Source organism: Pseudopipra pipra, chromosome 13 (assembly GCF_036250125.1).
Source record: "Pseudopipra pipra isolate bDixPip1 chromosome 13, bDixPip1.hap1, whole genome shotgun sequence".
Classification (NCBI taxonomy): domain Eukaryota; kingdom Metazoa; phylum Chordata; class Aves; order Passeriformes; family Pipridae; genus Pseudopipra; species Pseudopipra pipra.
In genome coordinates, this window is record NC_087561.1 from 19792109 (window position 1) to 19814237 (window position 22129).

At 57.7% G+C, this 22129-nt stretch overlaps 1 protein-coding gene across 2 annotated transcripts in view; it reads left to right on the top strand.

Moving 5' to 3' along the window:
• The first annotated feature begins 3602 nt into the window (after nt 1–3602).
• The window catches only part of LOC135421653 (Krueppel-like factor 5), a 32102-nt gene continuing 13575 nt past the window's right edge, over nt 3603–22129 (top strand). Inside the window, exons 1-2 of one of the 2 annotated variants that reach the window (XM_064670267.1) lie at nt 3603–4690; nt 18710–18757. In XM_064670267.1, coding sequence (XP_064526337.1) covers nt 4526–4690; nt 18710–18757 — 213 coding nt within the window. In that variant the 5' untranslated portion in view covers nt 3603–4525. The other variant, XM_064670268.1, reaches the window with a different exon arrangement.

Below are 22129 nucleotides of genomic sequence, written 5' to 3' on the forward strand. Positions count from 1 at the left end.
AAATCGCTCCCTGCTGCGGACGAGCTGTGACTGAGGAGGGTCTGCAGCCTGGCTGGGGGGTCCTGGTGTCTGGTGGCACCCTTAGGGTGCACAGGGGGTGGCAATGCCTTTGTCCCAGAGGTGCCACACTCATCCCTCTCCTCGCTCCGGGGTCACCCGAGGTCCCTCCGGACGGTTCCCCGTCCCTTTCCCGGGGGGTGCGGGGCCTCTCCCGGCACTGCTCAGACTGGTTTAGCAAGTGGATGATGGGGCGGCCGCTTCTCCTTTGAAGGGCTCCCGGGAAGGGATTTGATGGCTGGAAAACCTCCCGAGGAGGAGAAAGGAAGAGACAAAAATAGGTGGTTTTGGGTTTCGCTGGGGGAGCGGGGCAGGCGCGGGGTGGCTCCGGCAGCTTCGCCGACCTTTGTCTGCTGGTCCTGGGGAAAGGCAAGGGGGGGTTTGTCCCCCTTCCCTGGCCAGCCTGTGACTCCCAGAGGAATCCCGAGCAGTACCCAGGCTGAACCAGGAGCGCCTGGCCCCAGGGAGGCAGAGAGGATTTGGGATGTCCATCACGGCACAGCAAGAGGTCAGTGCTGCAGCCGCTTTCGGGGTGAGTAGTGGGTTTGGGGGAGCAGCAGGGGGAGGAAGAGCTGCTGCAGGAGGAGAGCAGGGCTTGGGACCCCCAGCCAGGGTCTGGCCCCTTCCCTTGTCCCCACCTGCTGGGTGGGATGTGCTCTGGGACCCCGGCAGGGATGGGACCGGGCTGTGCTGCTGGGCTGTCACCCGTTGGGGTGGCTCTTGGGACCCAGCCCAGTGCTGGGGTCTGAGGATGGGTGGAAGCCCCTGGGGCTCACCCAGGCTGGGGGTGCCTCTGGGATAATCTGGGAGGCAGGAGCCGAGGTTCACTTCCCAGCCTGATCCAGACTGCCTCAAAATTCGGTGCCTTTCTTGCCTTTTAGCTCAAGTGTCTGTAACTCAGGGCTTCACCTCCTGCTGCTCCCTCTGCTTGAAGGTGAGAGGAGGACCCGGGTGTCCTTCCTCGCCATTCCCATGAACCCCAAGTGCTCGAGGGCTGGGGATCAGGGGCTGGCTCCCCTCTTTTCCACAAGCACCCCCTGCCCTCCTTGGCACTGCAAAGAGCCTTCAGCCCCAGCCCTTGGCTTGAGACCCCCTCGGGTGGGTTGAGCCACCGTGGACCCTCCATCACCCCCTTCCAGGCTCTCCCTTCCCCAAACCCCCTTCGGCATCTCGGCTTTCCCCCACAGAAGGGAATTCTGCATGGAGGGATGGAGGGAGAGAGAGGAATGTTGGGAGGGAGGTGCGTGGTGTGGGGGTCAGGGAGAGCTGCCCTTATCGCTGTACCAGACGTGCTGTCCCCGCCGGCACGTGGGGCCACAAAGGGACCCTGTGCCAGCGGGGTGTGCCCGGGGGGGCCCCCCGGGGGCTGGGGGCAAAGTCCCGGGTGGGAGGATGTACTCAAGGCCAGCAGCAGATAAGGGCCCTGCCGTGGCTTTGGCCCATCCCTGCCAGGGGGAGCTGCTCTGCCTCGGGAAATCCCATCTGGGCTGATCCCTGCAGGGCAGGCCCAGCCTGGAGTGTGCCCTGCTCCGGGAACGGGGGGCACCCGGCCCCGGGGCTGCAAGGCCACGCTTTGGTGATGGGGTGGAGAGAGAAGGAACTCTTTTGGTTTATATAATTTATCACAGAATCCCAGAATGGTTTGGCTTGGAAGGATCTTAAAGATTATCTAGTCCAAAGCCCCTGCCATGGGCAGGGACACCTTCCTGCAGACCTGGTTTCTCCAACCCTGGCCTTGGACACTTCCAGGGATGGGGCAGCCACGGCTTCTCTGGGCAACCTGTGCCAGGGCCTCCCTACCCTCACTGTAAAATCCTTTCCATGTGTGGTCCTGCAAGGCTTGGTGGGGACACCCCCATCTTCCTGGTGTTCCCTGGGAGCTCTGGTGCGTGCTCCAGCAGCAGCACAGCTTCCCTGGAAAACAAAGCCTGGCAGGGCTCCTGGCAAGGCCTGAGCTTTTCCTGTGTTTGCTTTTCCAAGGGCCCAACATGCTGAGCCCCTGCCAGCTGATGCTTATTGGAGCCTGGTGTGGGAATGGCAGCTGTGAGACCCCAAACCTCTGCTGTGGCTCCTGGAATTATCTGAGCGATCACAGGCCTTGTGTGGCCCCTGTGAAGTCCCCAGAGTGGCAGGAATCCCCTCCCTCTCCTATTTCTGTGGTCCTCGAGTCCCCTGAGGGTGGTGGGTTGTCCCCGAGGGGGGTGACAGCAACATCCCCCTGCAAGGGCACAGCCTGTGTGGGAATCCTGCCTGGGAGACACAGGGAAGTGGGCAAGGGAGGTTCTGGGGCTGATTTGGGGTGGGTAAACACAGAGAGGAGGCAGAGACCAGGCTCTTAGTGAGCCTGGCACAGTGCAGCTCCTTGGGAAGGGGCTGGGGACACTTGGGGCTGGATGTGTCCAGAGGAGAATGGTTTGGGGGTTTTTTTCTTTGCCAGAAAGGTGATTTTTATTCCCCTGTATCTCTGGATTTTTACACTCCTTCCTTTCAAAAAGTGAAACCCAAACACAGTCACTTGTGTTGTTTGTTGCTGTGCCTTTCCAGCTTTTCATTAGTTGGTTTTTTTTTTTGCTCTCCCTGAGGTTTGTCCCTTTTGTTTTTGATCCTTCCCTTTTTCTCCCCGGGAATGAGAAAAGTGCAAGCAGGAACCCCCTCTCTAAAAACCAGTTTTCATGCCAAATTCGACCGTTTGTCAGAAAACTGGTGTTTTCTTATTAAAAAAACCAGCTGTGGCTGTAAAAAACCTCACATGACCCCCTGGTTTCAGTGCAGGGGACTTGGTGTGGGAATGGTGTCCCAGCTGGGGGGTGGTCACCCCTTGGGGTGGGGACTGAGTCCCTCCATCCCAGAGGAGCCGATCGGTGGTGCCGGAGCTGCCCGGGTGCCGTGGTGGAACGTGGCTGATGAGGAGGCTCCTGGCCAGGTGTCCTGGCCACCCCCTTGGAACTGGGGAGTGACTCCAGGGGTGCTGGAACTTCCCGAGCACTGTGTTGGAGTGTGGCTGCTGGAGAACCTCCTGGCCACCCTCTTGGGGTCGGGACTGAGTCCTGGAGTGCCGGAGCTTCCCAAGCACCATGTCAGTGTGGCCGATGTTGAAGTTCCTGGTCACCCATGTGGGATTGGGAACTGAGCCTGGGGTGGCAGAGCTTTGTGAGGACTGTGTTGGAGTGTGGCTGATGTTGAAGCTCCTGGACACCTGCTCGGAGTTGGGGACTAAGTCCAGAGGTGCTGGAGCTTCCCGAGCACCGTGTTCGGGTGTGGCTGTTAGAGAACCTCCTGCCTGGGGTTGGGAACTGAGTCCTGGGGTGCTGGAGCTCCCCAAGCACCGTGTCAGAGCGTGGTTGATGTTGGAGCTCCTGGCCACTTGCTCAGGTTTGGGACCTGAGTCTGGGAGTGCGGGATCTTCCCGAGCACCGTGTCGGAGCGTGGCTGTTGGAGAACCTCCTGGCCACCTGCCTGGGGTTGGGGGCTGAACCCAGAGGTGCCAGAGTTTCTCAAGCACCATGTCAGAGTGTGACTGACACCGAAGCTCCTGGCCCCCTGCTTGGGGTTGGGAACTGAGTGTGGGGGTGCTGGACCTTCCTGAGCACTGTCAGAGCGTGGCTGCTGGTAAAGCTCCCAGCCACCCACTCGAGTCCAGGGCTGCTGGAGCTGCCTGAGCACCGTGTTGGAGTGTGGCTGGTGCTGAAGCTCTTGTCACCCACTTGGGGTTGGGGCCTGAGTGTGGGGGTGCAGGATCTTCCCAAGCACTGTGTCAGAGCTGGAGATCCTCCTGGCCACCTGCCTGGGGTTGGGGGCTGAATCCCAGGCTGCTGGAGCTTCCAGAGCACTGTGGCAGAATATGGCTGACACCAAAGCTCCCGGCCACCCGCCTGGGGTTGGGGATTGAGTCCTGGGGTGCCAGAGCTTCCCGAGCACCGTGGCAGAGTATGGCTGACACTGAAGCTCCTGACCACCCGCTTGGGGTTGGGAACTGAATCCTGAGGTGCCGGATCCTCTCAACCGCCGTGTAGGAGCGTGGCCCTTGGAGGCCCTCCTGGCCACCTGCCTGGGGCTGGGGGCTGGCTCCCGTGGTGCCAGGTGATCCCAAGCCCCGTGTGGGAGCGTGTCTGGCTGCGAAGCTCCCACTCAGCCTTTTATGCGCCGGTGTCCCGGTGGAGCCTCCGGCGGGGCCATCACCGGGAGCCTGATTGGCTCCGGCGGCCTCTCCGCCGCTTCCAGGTTGGCGTTGGTGTTCCTCCCGTTCCTCCTCCCCAGCCCAGGTAGAGCCTTCCCTGACCCGCCACCTCCCACGGTTACACCTCGCTCCGGCTCGCCTCTACCTCCAGCTTTTTTTTCCCCTTTCCCCTCCCCTTCCTTGCCTTTTTTTTTTTTTTTCGTTTTCCACCTTTTTTTTTCCCCCTTTTTTTTTTTTTATTTTAAATATCGTTTGGCACCCAGCCTGCTCTGCCCCCGGGGTGTGTGAGGAATGAGCAGCGGGCTGGTGCTGCGCACCCCGCTGCCCGAGGACCCCGCGGTGTTCACGCCGCTCAAACCCGTCACCATGTCGGGGGAGCCCGGCGAGGACACCCCCGTCTTCGAGGACATCAAACCCCCCTCCCGGCCCCTGGAGAACCCGCCCGACCTGGCCCAGGTAAGGCTCAGGTTTTGCCTGCTCCTCCCAGAAACTCCAGCCTGGGTTTGGGTTTAATTCTGCCTCGTTTTCCTGCTCTTTGCCGAAGCCCCTCCGTGGCTTTGTCCGCTCCCGCTTCCCCCTCGGCCGGGTTTTCTCTTGGGCGTGTTGGGTTTCGTTTGTGTGGTTTTGTGTTTTGGTGGTTTTGGTTTTTTTTTTTTTTTCTCCTGCCTTCCTTCACAACACCCTGTTTGGGAGGAGAACCTGGGGTTTGTAGGGCTTTTGATCCCTGGAACCAGCAGGCGAGGGGGCTCCAGGGGTTCCGTGCCGCCGTTGGATCGCTGGGAAGGACGTGGGCCATGGGATCGCCGCGTCCGTGGCGTTTCCAGGGGGAAAATGGGACCTCGTTTTCCATTTTATTTTATTAGATGTATTTTTCCACCGCCCTGGCAGGGAAGGAACACTCCTTGAACTTCCCTAGGCAGCCTCCCTCTGTGTGCAGGAGGTAAAGACCCGGAGAAGTGGCTTTGGGACGTTCCTGCGTGTCCACCCCTGTCCTGGGTGGTGGCAGAAGCCCCGTCCGAGCCCTGCTGCCCACCCAGCCAAGGGGACGAGGCTCCCCGGTGGCGTTTCGGGTGCCAGACCCCTTGTCCCACCACCAAGAGCCTCCAGCTGCTCTTCCTGGTGGGAAGGGGGGTGAGCCAGGCCTGACCCCACCCTGCTGCCGAGGCTTTTCCCCGGGGTTTGGGGCGCGGGGTAATGATTAACCCCAGCGCCATTTTGATCCGCAGGGAGGGTGGCTCCGGCTCCACGGGGACCTCCCTCACCCCGCCTCTGTTCCTTTGGGGACCCCCAGGAGGGTGTCCCTGTGGTGGGTGGCTCTGGTTTGGCACAGGGGTTGGGGTTCTGTAGCCACTTCCACTTTCCCAGTGGCACTTTGGGGCTCTGTCCCTCCGAGGGAGGTGTTGGGATTAAGGCCGTGTCTCCGTATTTCATGGAACTCCCTGGTGATCCAGCATCCCTGTCAGTGGTGGCCATGGATGTGGGGGTCAAACGAGGGGAGAGGGCCTTGCAACCTCCTCCCCCTCCCCCTGTGGTGCTCCTGGTTTGGGCCCTCTCCCATAATCCCGGGGCTGTGGAGCCTTTGCCCCTCCGTGCCGGCTTTGGGGTGATTCCCTGGAACAGGGACCAGGTGGTGGCTCTGGGGAAGGTGCTGGTGATCTCCAGGGCCTGTCCCGGTGGGAAAGGGCGTCAGCCCCATCCAGACCTCCCCCAAAACGCTCGGGGAGAGCGTGAGGTTTGCTTTTCCCTGCCTTTGTGGGGGATGAGGGGTGGGATGAGGCAGCGGGGCCAGGACTGGTCCCACACATCAGCCCTGGGGTGGGTGGGCAGCGGCAGCTCTGGCATTGCCCAGCCCTGTGCCACCTCCTGCCCTCCTCCTGAGGGACCTGGGGATGCAGGTTGGAAACACCTTCGCCCCCCAACCCCATCCTTGCTGCCCTTCACAGGGAAGGGAGGTTTCTCCCCCAGCTTTAGGGCAGGGCCACCTCACTGCCACTTTGCTCCAGGGTGGTGGCAGCTGAGGGTGCACCTCGGGGGTGTCACCCCTTTGCCACGGGCCATCCTGTGTCCCTTTTGGGTCCCTGGGATGGTGGTTGGGAAGCTGCTGGGCTGGAGCTGAGCACCAGCTCACCCCCATTCCCTGGATCAGCCCCGCTCCCTGGATCAGCCCCGCTCCCTGGATCAGCCCCTTTCCCTGGATCAGCCCCGTTCCCTGGATCAGCCCCGCTCCCTGGATCAGCCCCGTTCCCTGGATCAGCCCCGTTCCCTGGATCAGCCCCGTTCCCTGGATCAGCCCCGCTCCCTGGATCAGCCCCTTTCCCTGGATCACCCCCACTCCCTGGATCAGCCCCGTTCCCTGGATCAGCCCCGTTCCCTGGATCAGCCCCGCTCCCTGGATCACCCCCAGTCCCCTTGGATCACCCCCCAGCCTCCAGGAGCAGCATCGGGACAGGGTGCAGCGTTCTGGGTGGGAACCCCCCGGGGCTGGACCCCACATGTCCCGGGGAGGAGTTTTCCGTGCCCTGGCCCCTTTCTCTTAACCGGTGCCAGAGGCTGTGGCGCGGCGGGAGCTGCCGGGGCCGGAGGGTGGAAAGGCTGGAATCCCTTTGCTCCGGGAGGATGTTTATCAGGGCACTTGGACGGGGCTGTGACCTGTCAGAGCTCGGGCTGTCGCCCACGGGGCATCTCCCGCTGCTCCTGAGCTCAGGCAAAGGCAGGAGCCAACCATCTCCATGGTTTCAGGGTCGTGTGTGTCCCCCCTCCCACTGCCCCAAATCCCTTTTCAAACAGGAGGGGAAGGTGGGAGCTGTTTGCTGACAAAAATTTGGTTGAGTCTGAGCCAGGTGGGAATAGATTCTTTGTAGGGTTTCTGAGCAGGTTTTTCCCTTTCCTTGGTCTGTCCAGCCAAGTTACAAAACAGAGAAAAGAGAGAAAAGCACTTTTCCCTCCTGATTTGAGTCAGGTTGGCCAGAAATGGCATTTTCCCCTTTAAATCTTTTCCCCAGAGAGAAGGTAAAAAATAATAATAAATAAAAGCAAGAGCAAGGCACGTCCAGGGGAGTGTTCCAGGGGAGAGGAGGAGCTGATCCCTTTGCTGTCAGGTCTCTTGGATGAGGGAGGGCACTGGGGGCACCAGGGCTCATCTGTGGTCCCACCTGGCTGCCCTTGGCTCTCCAAGTCTGTTGGGCCACAGCAGCTCCTGGAGAACCATCCTGGGGTCTCCTGCTGCTTCTCAGGCAGGTGCCCATGTCCCTCTGGGCTGGGCTTGGGGGATGAGTTACCCACTGCCAGGTCCTGTTTGGGTCTCCCCGTCCCTCTGGGGCCTCCTGTGGCTTTGTGCCGTGGTCTCCAGTGGTGCCATTGAGGTCCCTGCCCTCTCCTGAGAGCTGTGGGGTTGGACAGTGAGATGGGGGGGGACAGAGCTGGGTTTCCAGGAAGGAAATGGCACTTCCCTGCTCCTGCCCAACAGGTGCAGGACGGGAGGTGGCTCCTGTGGCCTCCCTGCACTTGTGAGATGACTCTGCCATCGCCTGTCCTTGAGGATTTGGGGAAGGCAGTGCCTGTCTCAGTGGGAATTCTGGTGTTGAAGGGTCACTGGCCGGGAATTCTGGTGTTGGGGGGGGTCACTTGTGCTTCCAGGGCAGGACCTGGCAAAGAAGCTGCTGGGAAGACAGAGATGGACAAACCCTCCACCCTGTCCCCTGGTTTAACCCCTTCCTACCTGTAGCAGAGCCTCAGGGGTGGTTGTGTTGAGACCTGTGAGCACCCAGTGGGGACAGAGGCTGCTGTGGGTGGCAGGGAAGATCCTGGGGAGCGTGGAAGGGGATTTTCCTTGGGTGGGCTGTGCTGCTGCAAATAAGGAATGGCATCAAGGGCTCCCCTTGTGTCCCTGGAGCCCAGTTCCTGCCCCACAGGCAGTTCCTCACCCTGTGCTTGGCTCCCACCCTCCTGCCCTGCTCCAGGGCTGGGTGGGGGGCTCACTGGGAACAGCAAAACATCTCCAGCATGTGGGAGGTGCTTGAACAGATCAGATGTACCAGGATGGTGCTGGTGTTCCCCCAGAGCTTCTCCTGGTGCTTCAGATCCACAGCACCAGGAATGGCATTTCCCAGACCCTTGCAACAGGCTGGAAGGATGTGCTGTGATGTTCCTCTGATCTCCCCTGGCAGGGATCTTCCTCCTGGTGTCACAGGAGAAGCTGGGATGAGAATTTTTAGGAGCTTTCAGGAGCTGTTGGAGTCCCTGGGGTGGCTCTGTCCCTGTTTGTATGTCCTGCATCTCCTGGATCTGAGCCCTTTTGGCCACGTCCCTGTCAGGAACGTGGCTGTGCTGGGGTGGTGACTAGAGGGTGGCTTTCCCTTGGACCAAGGATGGGCTTCCCTGCTCCTTGGTGGTCCAGCACCTGGCACAGCCCAGTTGGAACCAGGGTGATGGGTCCTGCTGGTACAGATGTGGTTTGTGTCAGGGCCAGGAAGGAGTCCTGCCCTCAAAAATAAAGAACCCTTATTTATTAGGAGAGATGTAGAAGTCACAGCACCTCTGTCAAGGAGTAATTCATTTCCAGGAGCTGCAGGCAGTGGATAAATTTGGCTTTTCTGCAGGAAAAGAGGACATGGTGGCTTTGAGTTCTGCTGTGGAGCTGGAATGAGATGCTGACAGCTTGTGGCTGGGAATAGAATCATGGAATCACAGGATGGTTTGAGTGGGAAGGGACCTTAAAATTCATCCCATTCCACCCCCTGCCATGGGCAGGGACACCTCCCACTCTCCCAGGTTGCACTAAGCCTTGTCCAACCTGACCTTGGACACTTCCAGGGATGGGGCAGCCACAGCTTCTCTGGGCAACCTGTGCCAGGGCCTCCCCACCCTCACAGTAAAGAGGTAGCCAAGCCTGGGCATCTTTCTGCAGTTTAATGTCACTCCTTGGGTACTCAGAGAGGGCTGAAAATATTGTGTCCTCTCCCAGGGTCCTGCTTGTGCCCAGCATGCTCAGGAGAAGGTCCTGGCTGTGGCTGCTGGACGTGTCCCCAGGCGTGGGGACACCCCAGCCACGAGCCCTGCAGGGCAGTGCCCATTTCCAAGGCTGTGCCCGTGTTTGGGGACAGTCCCCGAGCTCCTGGTGTTGCAATCAGAGGTGTCCCTGCCAGCTGGTGACCGTGTGAGGGGACTGGGCAGGTTTGCACCAGCACATGTCACTCGAGCCACCACCCACAGCCCTGGGAGAGCTGGTGACTCCTTCAGCCCTCCCCCATCCTCCCTCTGTGCCCAGCTGAGCTCAGGATCCCACATTTCCAGGCGTGGAAGCGGAGCAGGCTGGTGTGACCTGCCCAGGACTCCGTGCCCAGTCCCTTCTTCCTCTTCCCGAGCTGCTCCACCCAGAACGTGCTTCCCTGGGCAGTGGTACCTCACTCCCCCTCAGCTGGCTGGGATGTTCTGCCCTTTGGGATCCTCCTGGCTTTGCAGAAGGGGTCAGAAATGTCCACTGAATCCAGGGAAGTGTACAAAATTCATTTCCTGAGGGTGCTGGCAGCCCGGGCAGCTCCAGGGTGGGCAGGAAGGTGGGGACAGACAGCAAGTTAAATCTGGGCAAGGAGGAGTGGGATCCCCCGACCCCTCCCGGTGGGAGCTGCCTGCTGAGCCCTGCACGGTCTCTGGCTGGAGGGATCCCTCCCTTCCCGCTGTTTTGCTTTGGGATCAGCTGATCCCGATGCTTTCAGGCCCAGCCCGTGGATTTGCAAGTCTGCTGGGCTTTGTGCCTGCAGGGCCACGGGGGGCTAGGCCAGATCCCCGGGAAGGATCCAATTATCCCTCCGGTTTGGCAGGAGGACCCTCAGGGAGAGCCCCTGACCCACCCACGTGTCAGGGGGTGGTCTCACTGTGGTGGGAGCAGATCCAGAGTCAGCAGGACCTGTGGATAAAAATGGTGTTACCACCGAGCCAAAACCTGGGAAATTCGGGCATTTCGCTCCCAATATTTGTTCTTTGATGTTTCTGAGCCCCCCCCCCCCAGACCCAGGAGTTCCCCAGGTGTGGGTGGGGGAGCTCCGAGGAGGATGGAACAGCTCCGAACTTTGAGCTCTGGAGCTCCGTGGCTTTGTCTGGGTGGGACAAAGGCTGATTGTTCTGCCCGGGGGAAGTTTGGCTCGGGAGGTGGGGAGAGAGGGAAAGGGGCAGCGCTGGGACAGACAAGGATTTACAGGTGTGCTGTCCTTGTGCTCCTCACTCTTCCCCACGTGCCCGCCCAGGGGTTGGGGATTCGCTGCAAAAGCGTCTGGTGGGGTCGGTTTTTAACATTAAAAAACCCAAATGGAAACCTGGGAAGGGAGGGAATGAGCAGGAGACTCCGACTCCATAACGAAGGCAACGGATTTCCCTTTATCGCCCTTCCTGCACAGTGTGTGGGAAGCAAACACCGTCACCTGAACTTACTCACCGGGGTTTAGGGTAACGCATTTCTGGCCGGTGCATCATCAACTGTGAGTTTTCCCTTCTCAAACCTGTTTGGGCACCTTCCCCGCGCTATTTTCTCCTCCTTCCCTGCTCCAGTGAGTTCTTTTATCTAACCCATCCACTGCAAATAATCGCACTTAGCGTCTCGTTAGCTGAGCCCCTTGATTACAGTATTTGCTTTTCTTGTGCTCCATTGGAGAATTACCTGAGTCACAGGGTCCGGCTGGGCTTTGGGGATTGGAGAACTCCTGTTTACCATTCAGATGTTCTCAGAACTTGAGCTTGCATGAAAACTCTCCAAAAAAACCCCCATGGGCTGTTTACCACATTAAAGAGGTTCAGCCCCTTTCAAGCTCAGCTTGAAACTCAAACAAAGAATCTTTCATTAAGTTCAGAAATGCTGGGAGAATTCATGCAAAATTGTTATTTTTTATTTGTGGTTTTTTTTTTTTTTTTATGTGACGGGGGGACCTTCAAGTTTCCACCAAGACCAGGATTTGCAAGTATTAAAATGCATTTCCTGACCTTCCTCTTTGTAGTATTTCCAGTAGAAGCAGGAGATGGGAATGACAAGGAATCGGTCCCAGTGTAGTGGGTCTTTATCCAAAGCCATGGTACTTATCACCTTGCAGGAGGAAAGAATATTTTCCCTCTGTTATCACACACGAATGTCATGAATCTGAACCCCTCCTGGAGAGGACAGAGGATGTGGATCCTCCCCAGCCCAAGGTTTTAATGCTGCCTGTGCAACACCATCGCTGTGCTGCTCCTCAGGGACAGTCGAGGGTGCCCAGGGGTGGCTGGATATACCCAAATTAAAATCCTTCTCCCAGTGAACAGGTTTGAGAGTGGAAATGACCCAAGTTTGTTCATTTGAATGGGAAAGTTCAAATTCCCCTTCCCAACTGATCATCCGGAACATTTCATAGCGTTTTGTTCTGAGTGACTTTGAATATCTGGTGTTTCTGTGTCGTGGGAGAGCTCAAAACTATTAATTTGGCTGTTTGTCATCCCCTCTGGGACCTGAGGAGTGTCACAGCCCTCCTGTTTCCCGGGGGCTGGCAAACCCTGGGCTCCAAAATGCTCTGTCTGGAGCTTCTGCAGGGCTTGGAGCCTTCCCACAGGAACTGTTGATTGCCTTAATCAGTGCCCCTTAATTAACAGCGATTGGAATTCATTTATAGGGAAAATGTGGAGAGAGAGGCTTTAAGCCGAAGGGACTGGATCTGGAATCTTTCTGCTCTCAGGCCAACACCAGGGCCCTCCTGGCAGCACAGAAGTCCCTGCTCATGGCACAGGGTTGGAACGAGATGATCTGCAAGGTCCAACCCAAAGCATTCCATGGTTCTAGGGTGGCACAAGGGGCTGCAGTGGATGGGGCTGCTCCCACATCCCCTCCATCCCTGTTCTGGCAGTGTCCCCTTGGCCCTGAGCTGGGCAAACCTCAGAGAAGGGCTGGCCCAAAGACCTGCTCGTTCCCACACCATGTTCCCCCCTGCCTCGGGGTTGGTTTGCTTTGTTTTGCCGAGTGGTTTGGGGAGGAAGTGCAGGGCCAGGGGGGGATTTGCTGTCTGCACGTGAAACCTGGCCTGGCACGGGGTGCCTGCTGCATTTCCCTGGGAAGAACAGGCTCTCTGGCTGATTTTGGATGTGCTCAATGCCAGGAGGGCTCCACAAGTCCCAGCAAGCAGTGGGTGACTCACCCTGCCTTTGTCAGCCCTGGGAATGTGCTGCCTTGGATCAGGGCTGAGGTGATGAGTGGGAGCTTCTCCATGGCTTGGGTGGGGTGGGCTGAATCCCACCATAAGCCAACTGGGGAAGCTCCCTGGGAGCTCTCCCACATCATGCTCTGCTCAGGACTTGCAGGGAAGTGTAACCAGGGGGAGCTGGAAGGTTCAAGGACAAGCCCAGTGTCCTGTGGCCAGGAAACAGCTGGAAACAGGGGGATAAATTTGTCCAGGTCATCCTGGTGATGACATCCAAGTGCTTCCATCTTCCCAGAGTCAGGGAGAAGGTGTGCTGGGGTGGGGGCTGGATCCAGAAGGAGAAATGGTGGCACCTGCTCCTGGTTGGTGTCCAAATTCAGCATTGATTTATGCACATGTAAACTCAGAAACACTTGAGTTTACATGGCATGTTTTGGCTGGGGCTGAAGTAGCTCCAAACTTCCTGACCTTCCAGGAGTGGAAACAGCATTAAATCATTTCATCTTTCCCCAAAAACCATCCAAATGGCTGTAGCAACTCACACCAAGAGTCAGCCCAGCTCAGCCTCCAGCACTGGGGGCCTCTTTGGCCTGATGGAAAACCTCCAGCTGGCTTAGGTGGGTTTGGCAGCTCAGAAATCACAGGATCAGAATCTCCTGAAGGCTGTGTGTGAAGGTACAGCTCCCTTGATTCCCCTTGCCCCCCCCGCCACACCTTGAGCACAGCCCTCATGCCAGGGAGGGGACACACTGTCCCTGTGTCCCACCTGCCTTTGGGCTCCTTTTGGTGCTGAGGTGGCACTTTGGAGTTCTGCAAAAGGGGAAACCAGTGTGGAGCTGCTCTAATGCCAACCTGGCCCCCTCACCTAGACCTGCTCCATAAGGTGCTGCTCCATAAGGTCTGGAGAAGCTGTGGCTGGGCCAGGACTGGCTCCAGGCTCAGTTTGGTTATTTTTCAGTCCATTTATGGCTTTATTTCTGGAAAGGTTTCTCCTTGCTCTCTTGGACTGCTCCTCTTCCAGGCACTTGACCTTGGCATTGGCTGAGGGTGTTTTTCCTGGTTTCCTTGGCCTTTGGGATCCCTGGCTGCGGTGGAATGATTCCCCTGATAACTAACCCAGGGAGATTGCCTCTGAGGGAGCCTTTATCAGCTGTTGGAGGGAAGGAATAGCAAACAGAGTCAGCAAGTCTGCTGGGAATGGTGCTGCCAGAGGCCAGGCAGCCTCCCAGCTGCCCACATCTGCCTGGATGGTGACTCTTGGCCTCAGGCAAATTCCTGGTTCCTCAGAGGTGATAATCACCTTGGGTAGTTCAAACACAAATGAAGGAGCACTGGAATAACCCTGTGGAGCTGCCTGGCTCTGCTCCTGGGCCATCCATGAGGTAAAAACCTGGAGAGAGGGGGATCTTTGTCCTCCTCCAGCAGCTGCTCTCGTAGGTGGGAAGGTGGTGGGGTGGATCACCTGTGGGAGGCTTCTCCATGGGCTCCAGGGAGAGCTTGCACAGAGATTTCCATGTCAATCCCCACTTTCCAGGGGCCAAACCAGGTGAATTTTGCCCACTGTGTGTGACAGAGACACCCCCAACACCCCTGGGGGCCAGCTGTGACCCCCTCTGTGTGCAGGGGATGAATTCTGCTCCCCAGCCCCCCTCCCTCCCAAAGGATTTCGGTTGTCCCCATCTCCCCCTGCTCCTGGTGGGATTTTACAGCATCTTTACAACAAGCTCAGTGGGATGATGGTTTGGGACCCCCAGGTCTGGGCAGTGTGGGGGGCTCACTGTGCTTATCCATGGCCTGGCAGGGAATTGCTGCAGGGAACAGAGAAACGGTTGGACTGGGAGATCCAGTGGTTGGACTCTGTGACCTTAGAGAGGTCTTCTCCAACCCAAAGAATTCTGTGATTCTTTGAGGGCAGCACCTAATCCTGGAGTCTCTTCAAAGCCTTGTGAGACAGAGTGAGCAGAGGAGCCCATCTGGGCCCTGCCCCAGCCCAGCCACCTCCCCCAGGAGCTCCGAGTGTGGCTCAGCTCTGTTGTTTCCAGCAGCCAAAGGAAGAGTCCCGGGGCTTTCTTTGCTAATCCCGTTTTACAGAGAGTTCCAGAAGACTTGAGGAACAAACAGAAAAAAGAACGTCGATCGAGGTCGGTATCAAACCCAAATGATCAGAGAAACAAATATTTACACAGGTCAATATTTAACTAGGAGACAATAAATGCTGATATTGAACCAAATCTGTATATAAATACGGTCTATTTATAATGTGAGCCTGTAAAGGGGCACTGCCAGGTACTTGCCAGGGGGGTTGATTGATGATTATCCTGCCCATTGTTTGCTGATTCCCTTGGAGGCTGGAGTTTCATGCAGGTGCATGTATGAGAAAGGCTGTGCTGGGTAATCCCAGGGCTGGCACAACGGGCACAACTGTCTGTGCCTGGGCCTGAGGAGGGGCCCCCTTTGCCTCTGGATGGAGAATCCTGCCATTCCCCCATCCCTTGAACCCCCATGTCATGGAATCCTGGAGTGGGTTGGGTTGGAAGGGACCTTAAAGCCCGTCCAGTCCCACCCCCTGCAGTGGGCAGGGACACCTTCCACTGTCCCATGTTGCTCCAACCTGCCTTTGGACACTTCCAGGGATGGGGCAGCCACAGCTTCTCTGGGCAACCTGTGCCAGGGCCTCCCCACCCTTCCAGGGAAGAATTCCTTCCCAATATGCAACCTAAACCTGTCCTACTCCAATTTAAAGCAATTCTCCCTTGTCCTGTCCCTCCATCCCTTGTCCCCAGTCCCTCTCCAGCTCTCCTGGAGCCCCTTTAGGCCCTGCAAGGGGCTCTCAGCTCTCCCTGGAGCCTTCTCTTCTCCAGGTGACCCCCCCAGCTCTCCCAGCCTGGCTCCAGAGCAGAGGGGCTCCAGCACTTGGAGCATCTCCGTGGCCTCCTCTGGATTTACTCCAGCAGCTCCATGTCCTTCTGTTGTTCCCCAGAGCTGGACACAGGGTTGTGCCATTGGCTGCCCTGCAGGGACATTTTGCTGGCACCTCTGTCCCCAAAGCTCTTTGCACCAGTGACCAGCACAGCACCACTGCTGGGGGGTGCCTGGGAACCCAGCTGGGAAGGGGTCTCCTACCTGGAAAATGGGATGGGGGCTTTGGCCAGGCAAGAATGAGCACTGGGCTCAAGGCTGAGAGTCCCCCCCCTGAGGCCTCTCCCCCCCAGCCCCTCCCTGTGGCAGCTTTACAAGCTCGTTGCCTGTTTAGCAAACATTGATTTCTCGCCTTGTTCTCTGCTGTGCTGACAACGCCTGATGTTTCTCTGACCGTTTGTTATTTATCAACTGCAGATTAGAAAGCGTTTAATCACGGGACAGACAGTCCCCCTCGCAGCCCCGCTGTGCTAACCATGCTCCTGGTTAATCCCCACCGTTGGCTTCAGCGGGGCTTTATCTCAGTCCTCCCCAGAAATGTTTGTCTTGGACTCTGCTTGTATTGATCCGTGTCCTGATAACACCTCACCTGGCTTTGACAACACCTGAAGGAGGGAGAGAGGGCTCCAGGGCTTGCAGGTCTCCAAGTTCCTGCAGGATTTATGGACTCTGGCAGAGAGGGAAGGTTTGTGTCCACACCCGTGAGCCACGGGAGAATCCACTCTGGGGAGCTGGGGTGTCATTGCATCTTCAGTGAGTGAGTGGCCTGCAGGGCTGGGGGGTTCCACACCACACAGCCCTCCCAGAGCTGCTCCCAAGGTTATCTTGCCTTCCTGGGAATTTTGGTGGCCAGGTTGGGACGTGCCAGTGCTGAGCGTGACACGGGCCTGCTGCTCCAGTCACACAAACTGGTGTCCAGTGGCCTTACTGGGGTGGACAAAGTGCTTGTTTGTGTTTTCTTCTCAGTTTTATTTCAGTTTTCTTTTCTCTGGCAAGTTGAAGAGATGCTCCTTTGGGGTAAAAAACAGAGACTCTGATGTTTGAGGGGAAAATACACCCAGAGTTCAGTGCTTTGACTGTGTGAAAGACTGTTCCTCTTGGCTTTGCCTTCCTGGCCACACCAAGGGTGACTTCAAATGAAAGACAGTAGGGTTAGATGGGATATTGGGAAGGGATTTTTGGCTGTGAAGGTGGGGAGGCCCTGGCACAGGTTGCCCAGAGAAGCTGTGGCTGCCCCATCCCTGGGAGTGTCCAGGGGCCGATTGGAGCAACCTGGGACAGTGGAAGGTGTCCCTGCTATAGGAAGGTGATCCCATCTGGATCACCTTCATCTGGTTCTTCATCTGGAAGGCCCTGAGGGCTTTCCCCATGTCATGGTGGGCATCTTGTGCCCTGCTGATGAACTGAGTGCCCTGGGGGTGTGATAAGTTCAGTCCTTCATAAAAAAGTAAGGAAATGTTCATTCCCCGCCCGTGGCTGGAGGATAGGGAGGAAGGGATGGGCTGATCAGTCCAGGTCATTCCTGTTTTGTGTGAGCCCCCCAAAGAGGCTGGAGCTGTCCCAGGCAGGGATGCACCCAGGACCTGCTTGGGATGGAAGAGGAGGAGCCCCAGTGTCCATGGATCTTGGTGAGGATGCAGAGCCCCAGTGTCCATGGATCTGGGTGAGGATGCAGAGCTCCTGTGTCCATGGATCTGGGTGAGGATGCAGAGCCCCAGTGTCTATGGGGCTCCCTGCCCCTTTGCCCTCAGTCCTTCCTCTGTGTCTGCACTCTCCAAGGCCAGGCTGGACTGCAGACAGCTGCCAGAGCAGAGGGTTTGGTGGTCTCCTGGTGAGGTTGACCCCAGCAGGAGGATCCAGCTGCTGCAGGCTCAGGATTCCCTGTGAAGGAGCTTGGCTGAAGGATGCAGGTGCTTCTGAAGCTGGTTCTTCCAGCTGATGGGGGTGATGGGACACAGCTTTCAAGCCCAAACCTCAGGAGAATTTATGTTTAAGCATCTCCTCGTGCTTCCATGGGCACATGGAGCCCAGCAGCTCTCCATCTTCCATTTGGATGCAGCTCCCAGAACGTGGACACCTCAAAAATGAGTCCACTGAGTTGGTTTTACTGGTTTTCTGTGGGACAGAGGGAAGGCTGTGCTGGTTTGGAGCCCTTGCTGGTCTCATGACCAGCCTGATGATGTGTGAGTGGCCCCAAACCGGGAGGGGAGAGGAGCTTTACCACCTGCTGGACTGGAGGAATGGGAGAGCAGATGGAACCAAGGGGTTGTGGAGAAGATGGACACACTGGAAGTGAGCAGGAGAAGGACGTGGAGGGAGAATGGGACACAGGCAGAACCCTCAGAAGGCTGATAAATACTGGTTTGGGATTTGGATAAAACTCTTCCCCCCTACTTGGTGCCGGAGGACTGTGGCCTGTTTGGAGCACTGACCTTGGGGAAAGGATCTGGGTCTGGGGGAGGGATTTGGGAAGAGTCCTTGGCCCTCTGTGAAAATCTGGGGGGAACTGAGGCAGGAGAGGAGAGGCTGTGTATGCACAACGTTTACTGTTGGCATACAGGGAATGCTAAAGCAGATGTAAATCCTGGCAAAGTCTTTCCACCTTGGAAGGAAGCACAGGAACGGGCCAGCTGAGGGCAAATGGCAGAGAAGGTCCCTGGGGAGGTAGGATTCCCTCAAGTCCTCTGTGTGTGGGAGCCTGGCAGCAGTGTGATGTGAGAACATCACCTTGCAGGGGCTGGGTTGAGTTCATGGAGCTGTCCCACTGCTGCTGTCCCAGCCCCTCGTGGTGGGTGCCCACCCTGGGGGGTGTTGGGGTTCATCACAGCCCCTGCTCTGCACCAAAAAACCCTCCTGCATGGCTTGGGGAGTGAGTGTTGGGGCTCAGCCCTTGCTGTCTGCTCCAGGGGCTTCCAGCCCATTCCCAGCACACAGCAGGAATGTTCCTGCCTGCCCAGCAGGGAACTGGGAGGACAGACTGGTTTCACTGGGCTGGATGTCTCCGAAGGTCTTTGCTCTGTGTGCCTCAAAGTCTCCTCTGCAGAGCTCTGTGCTTCTCAGCTGGCTTTGCTTTCCCTGTGAGAAGCCAAAGAGGCTTCACTGTTCCTCCTTGGGCAAGTCCCAACCCATGGTGGGCAACCATCAACCTGTGGTGGGCAACCATCAGGTGCTTGCATGGGGTGTGGAGTGGGAGGAGATGGCGGGCACAGGGTGGGCAGGCTGTGGGGGGCTGTGGGGGGCTGTGGGGGCTGTGGGGGCTGTGGGGGGCTGTGGGGGGCTGTGGGGGCTGTGGGGGCTGTGGGGGGCTGTGGGGGCTGTGGGGGGCAATGCCCTCCATGGCCAGGGGTGTCTGGGGGGGCCTGCAGGGGTGGACACCCCACTAACCCCGTGCTGTGTCCCACAGCTGCACCCCATGAGGATGGACCAGCGGATGCCACCACTCATTCTGGAGGTGAGTCACTTCCCTCATTCCTCCCCCTGCATCCTCCTGCTCCCCTTGGTGAGGGACCACTGATGGGACATCCCCCCACCCACCCAGATCCACTGTGAGGACAAGGTGGCACCTCCACTCCCTCCTTCTGCCCCCACCACCAGGCAGGGCACGTCCCTCCAACTCTGCCAGTCCCCAGGCACCTGTGTGTCCTTCATGGCTCCAGTTAATCCCTGAACTGGATCCCAGGGGCTGTGACAGGAGCCCTGAGTGACAGCCTGAGGCACCTGAATTCAGGGGGATCCCACCCAGGCATGTCTGCACTGGGTCACCCTTGCTGTGCCCACCCTGGGCCGAGGACTTCACGGACTCATGGAATTGTTTAATTTGGAGAAGCTCTCCAAGACCATCAGGTCCAGCAGTGCCAAGGCCATCACTGACCCATGTCCCCAGGTGCCACATCCACAGGGCTGTTAAATCCTTCCAGGGATGGATGGGACTCCACCCTTCCCCTGGGCAGCTGTGCCAGGGCTGGACAGCCCTTTCCATGAAGGAATTTTTTCCTAATATCCAATCTAAGCCCACCCTGGCACAGCTGGAGGCCGTTCCCTCTCCTCCTGTCCCTTGTTCCCTGGGAGCAGAGCCCAATCCCCCCCCGGCTCCCCCCTCCTGTCAGGGAGTTGCAGAGCCAGAAGGTCCCCCCTGAGCCTCCTTTTCTCCAGGCTGAGCCCCTCCAGCTCCCTCAACCACCCTGGTTTTGGATGGAGCTCTGCTTGGGAAGTGCTTTGGGGTCTGAAGCACCACCCCCTCGCTGAGCAGTGCCAGGGGGTCTGTGGTTACCACGTGTTTCTGGGCCACAAACAAGAAGTGCCTGTTTCTCCCTGTTGGAAGGATGCTGGAACTCTGGGCCTCCATAGTGGAGCTTTCCATGGGACAATTCCATTGTTGTCCAGGTCCTGCACACACACGCACAGCAGGGGGGCTGCAGCCACAGGCAGTCCCCACTGGTGTCCTCCCATGTGGTGACACCCCACTGCTGCCCCTCAACACCCTCCTGGGAAGCCTGAAGGAAAGAAAGGGAATTGGGTTTTAGTGGAAAAATAGGGAGAAGACTGTGCTCTGCAGGTAGGGGGGTTGTGGGAGAAAGGGATGTTGGGTGACACCGAAGGGGGGGGCAGGCAGAGGGCAGGGGGGCTCCAGCTGAGGATGCACCTCTGGCATCTGAAATTAGGGCCCTCCATGGAACCAGTTAGTTTGGGAAGGACCTCTAAAATCCACACCTTTCCACCTTTATCCGCCTGCCTGGTCACCTGCCCCACTGGAGGAGTGGGGAGGAGACCTTCCCTTGGGAACTGGAGGTGAGAAAGTGAAATGCCAGAGATAAGAGAAGTGTGGAAGTAAAAGGCATCCAGCACCTTCCCTGCTGGAGTGGCCAGGGGCCCTTCACTGCTCAGGTATGTGTGGCATCCGGAGCCACTGCCACTGCCTGGAGCTGACTCCCAAGGGAACCCGTGCCAGTCTGGGTGCCAGGAGCACCCAGGGCTCAGCTCCAAAGCTTTGGAGTGGTTCTCCTTAGGGCAGGAACCCAGGCTGGACACTGGGAGGAAATCAGGGCTTTGGAGCCCTCTGGGAGGATGGAGGTGAAGGGTCTCGGAGTCCCTTCCCTGCCTCCCACTGATGCCTTTGGGAATAAAGGGAGGGCAGGGGCTGATCTCTGGTGACAGGACCCAGGAATGGCTGGAGCTGTGCCAGGGCAGGCTCAGGTTGGATCTCAGGGAAAGGTTCTTCCCCCAGAGGGTGGTTGGCACTGCCCAGGCTCCCCAGGGCAGTGGGCACAGCCCCAAGGCTGCCAGAGCTCCAGGAGGGTTTGGACAACACTCTGAGGGACAGGGGGGATTGTTGGGGTGTCTGTGCAGGGCCAGGAGTTGGACTGGATGATCGTGGTGGATCCCTTGCATCTCAGGATATTCCATGACTCTGTGAGTGGCTTTAGGTTCCTCCTGAGTGAGAGTTCCCTCTCTGGAGCACGTGAGGGGGTTGTTTGAGCTTCCTTTAACAAGGGACTTTTCAGGGCCTGATGAGGATGGACATGTTATGGTTGGATTTGATGATCTTAGAGGTCTTTTCCCACCATAAAGATTCCATGATTCCATAGGATTCCCAGTGCAGTGGGCACACACCCCAGTCCCAGTCTGGTGCACTGTGTTCTGGGGCAGTGTAGCCCTTCCCAGCCTGGCTTCCCTGAGCTCCTGTCCCTGGAGAAGAGGCTGTATTTGTGGAGAAGAGGCTGTATTTGTAGAGAGGAGGTGTACTTGTGGAGAGGAGGTGTATTTGTGGAGAGGAGGGTGTATTTCTGGACGGGAGGCTGTATCTGTGGAGAGGAGGTGTATTTGTGGAGAGGAGGGTGTATTTGTGGACAGGAGGCTGTATTTGTGGAGCGGAGGCTGTATTTGTGGACAGGAGGCTGTATCAGTGGAGCAGAGGCTGTATTTCTGGAGAAGAGGCTGTATTTGTGGAGAGGAGGGTGTATTTGTGGACAGGAGGCTGTATTTGTGGAGCAGAGGCTGTATCAGTGGAGCAGAGGCTGTATTTGTGGAGCAGAGGCTGTATTTGTGGAGCAGAGGCTGTATTTGTGGAGAAGAGGCTGTATCAGTGGAGCAGAGGCTGTATTCCTGGAGCAGAGGCTGTATCAGTGGAGCAGAGGCTGTATTCCTGGAGCAGAGGCTGTATCAGTGGAGCAGAGGCTGTATTTGTGCCCGTCCCTGTGCCAGGGGAGGTGCCAGCTCAGCCAAGCGCCCAGTTGTGCTCCCGGAGGGGCAAAGGCCCTTGGAATGAGCTGGATCCCGGGTGATACGTTTTGCTGGAAAGGACAAGGAAGTCTCTTGGCCCCCCTCCAGCTTTGTTATGAGCAGTGGAGTTGCAGCAGGGCTGACTTTGGCCCCTGGCACTCTGGTGACATAGTTCAGGGCTGTACAACCCTGGGCAGGGCGTGGGCTGAGATCAGCTCGTGCTCCTGGAGTGCACTGAGGGCTCTGCCAGGGAAACCTGGCGGTTCTGCCAGCTCCTCTACATATGAATGAGTCTCCGAGGGCTTTGCAAGGAGCTTGACACATGGATAACCACATAATTAAAGGCTGGAGCTTTGCAGAAGAGCGTTAGAGCTGGTATCTGTAACCACAGAGAGCAGAACTTGAGTCATCCAACGCCAGGGGATGAATTTCCTAGAGGATTGCTCCATCAGGTTGCTGAGTTATTGGGCCTGGATCCAGTGGGATGCCACAGCAGACAGGAACCAGGAGGGGAAGGAACCTGCTTGTCTGAGCCAGAAGTCCTGTTAGCTTGGAGGACCCAGGCTTGTAAAAACAGCTCTGTAAAACCAGGACTAAGCCAAAG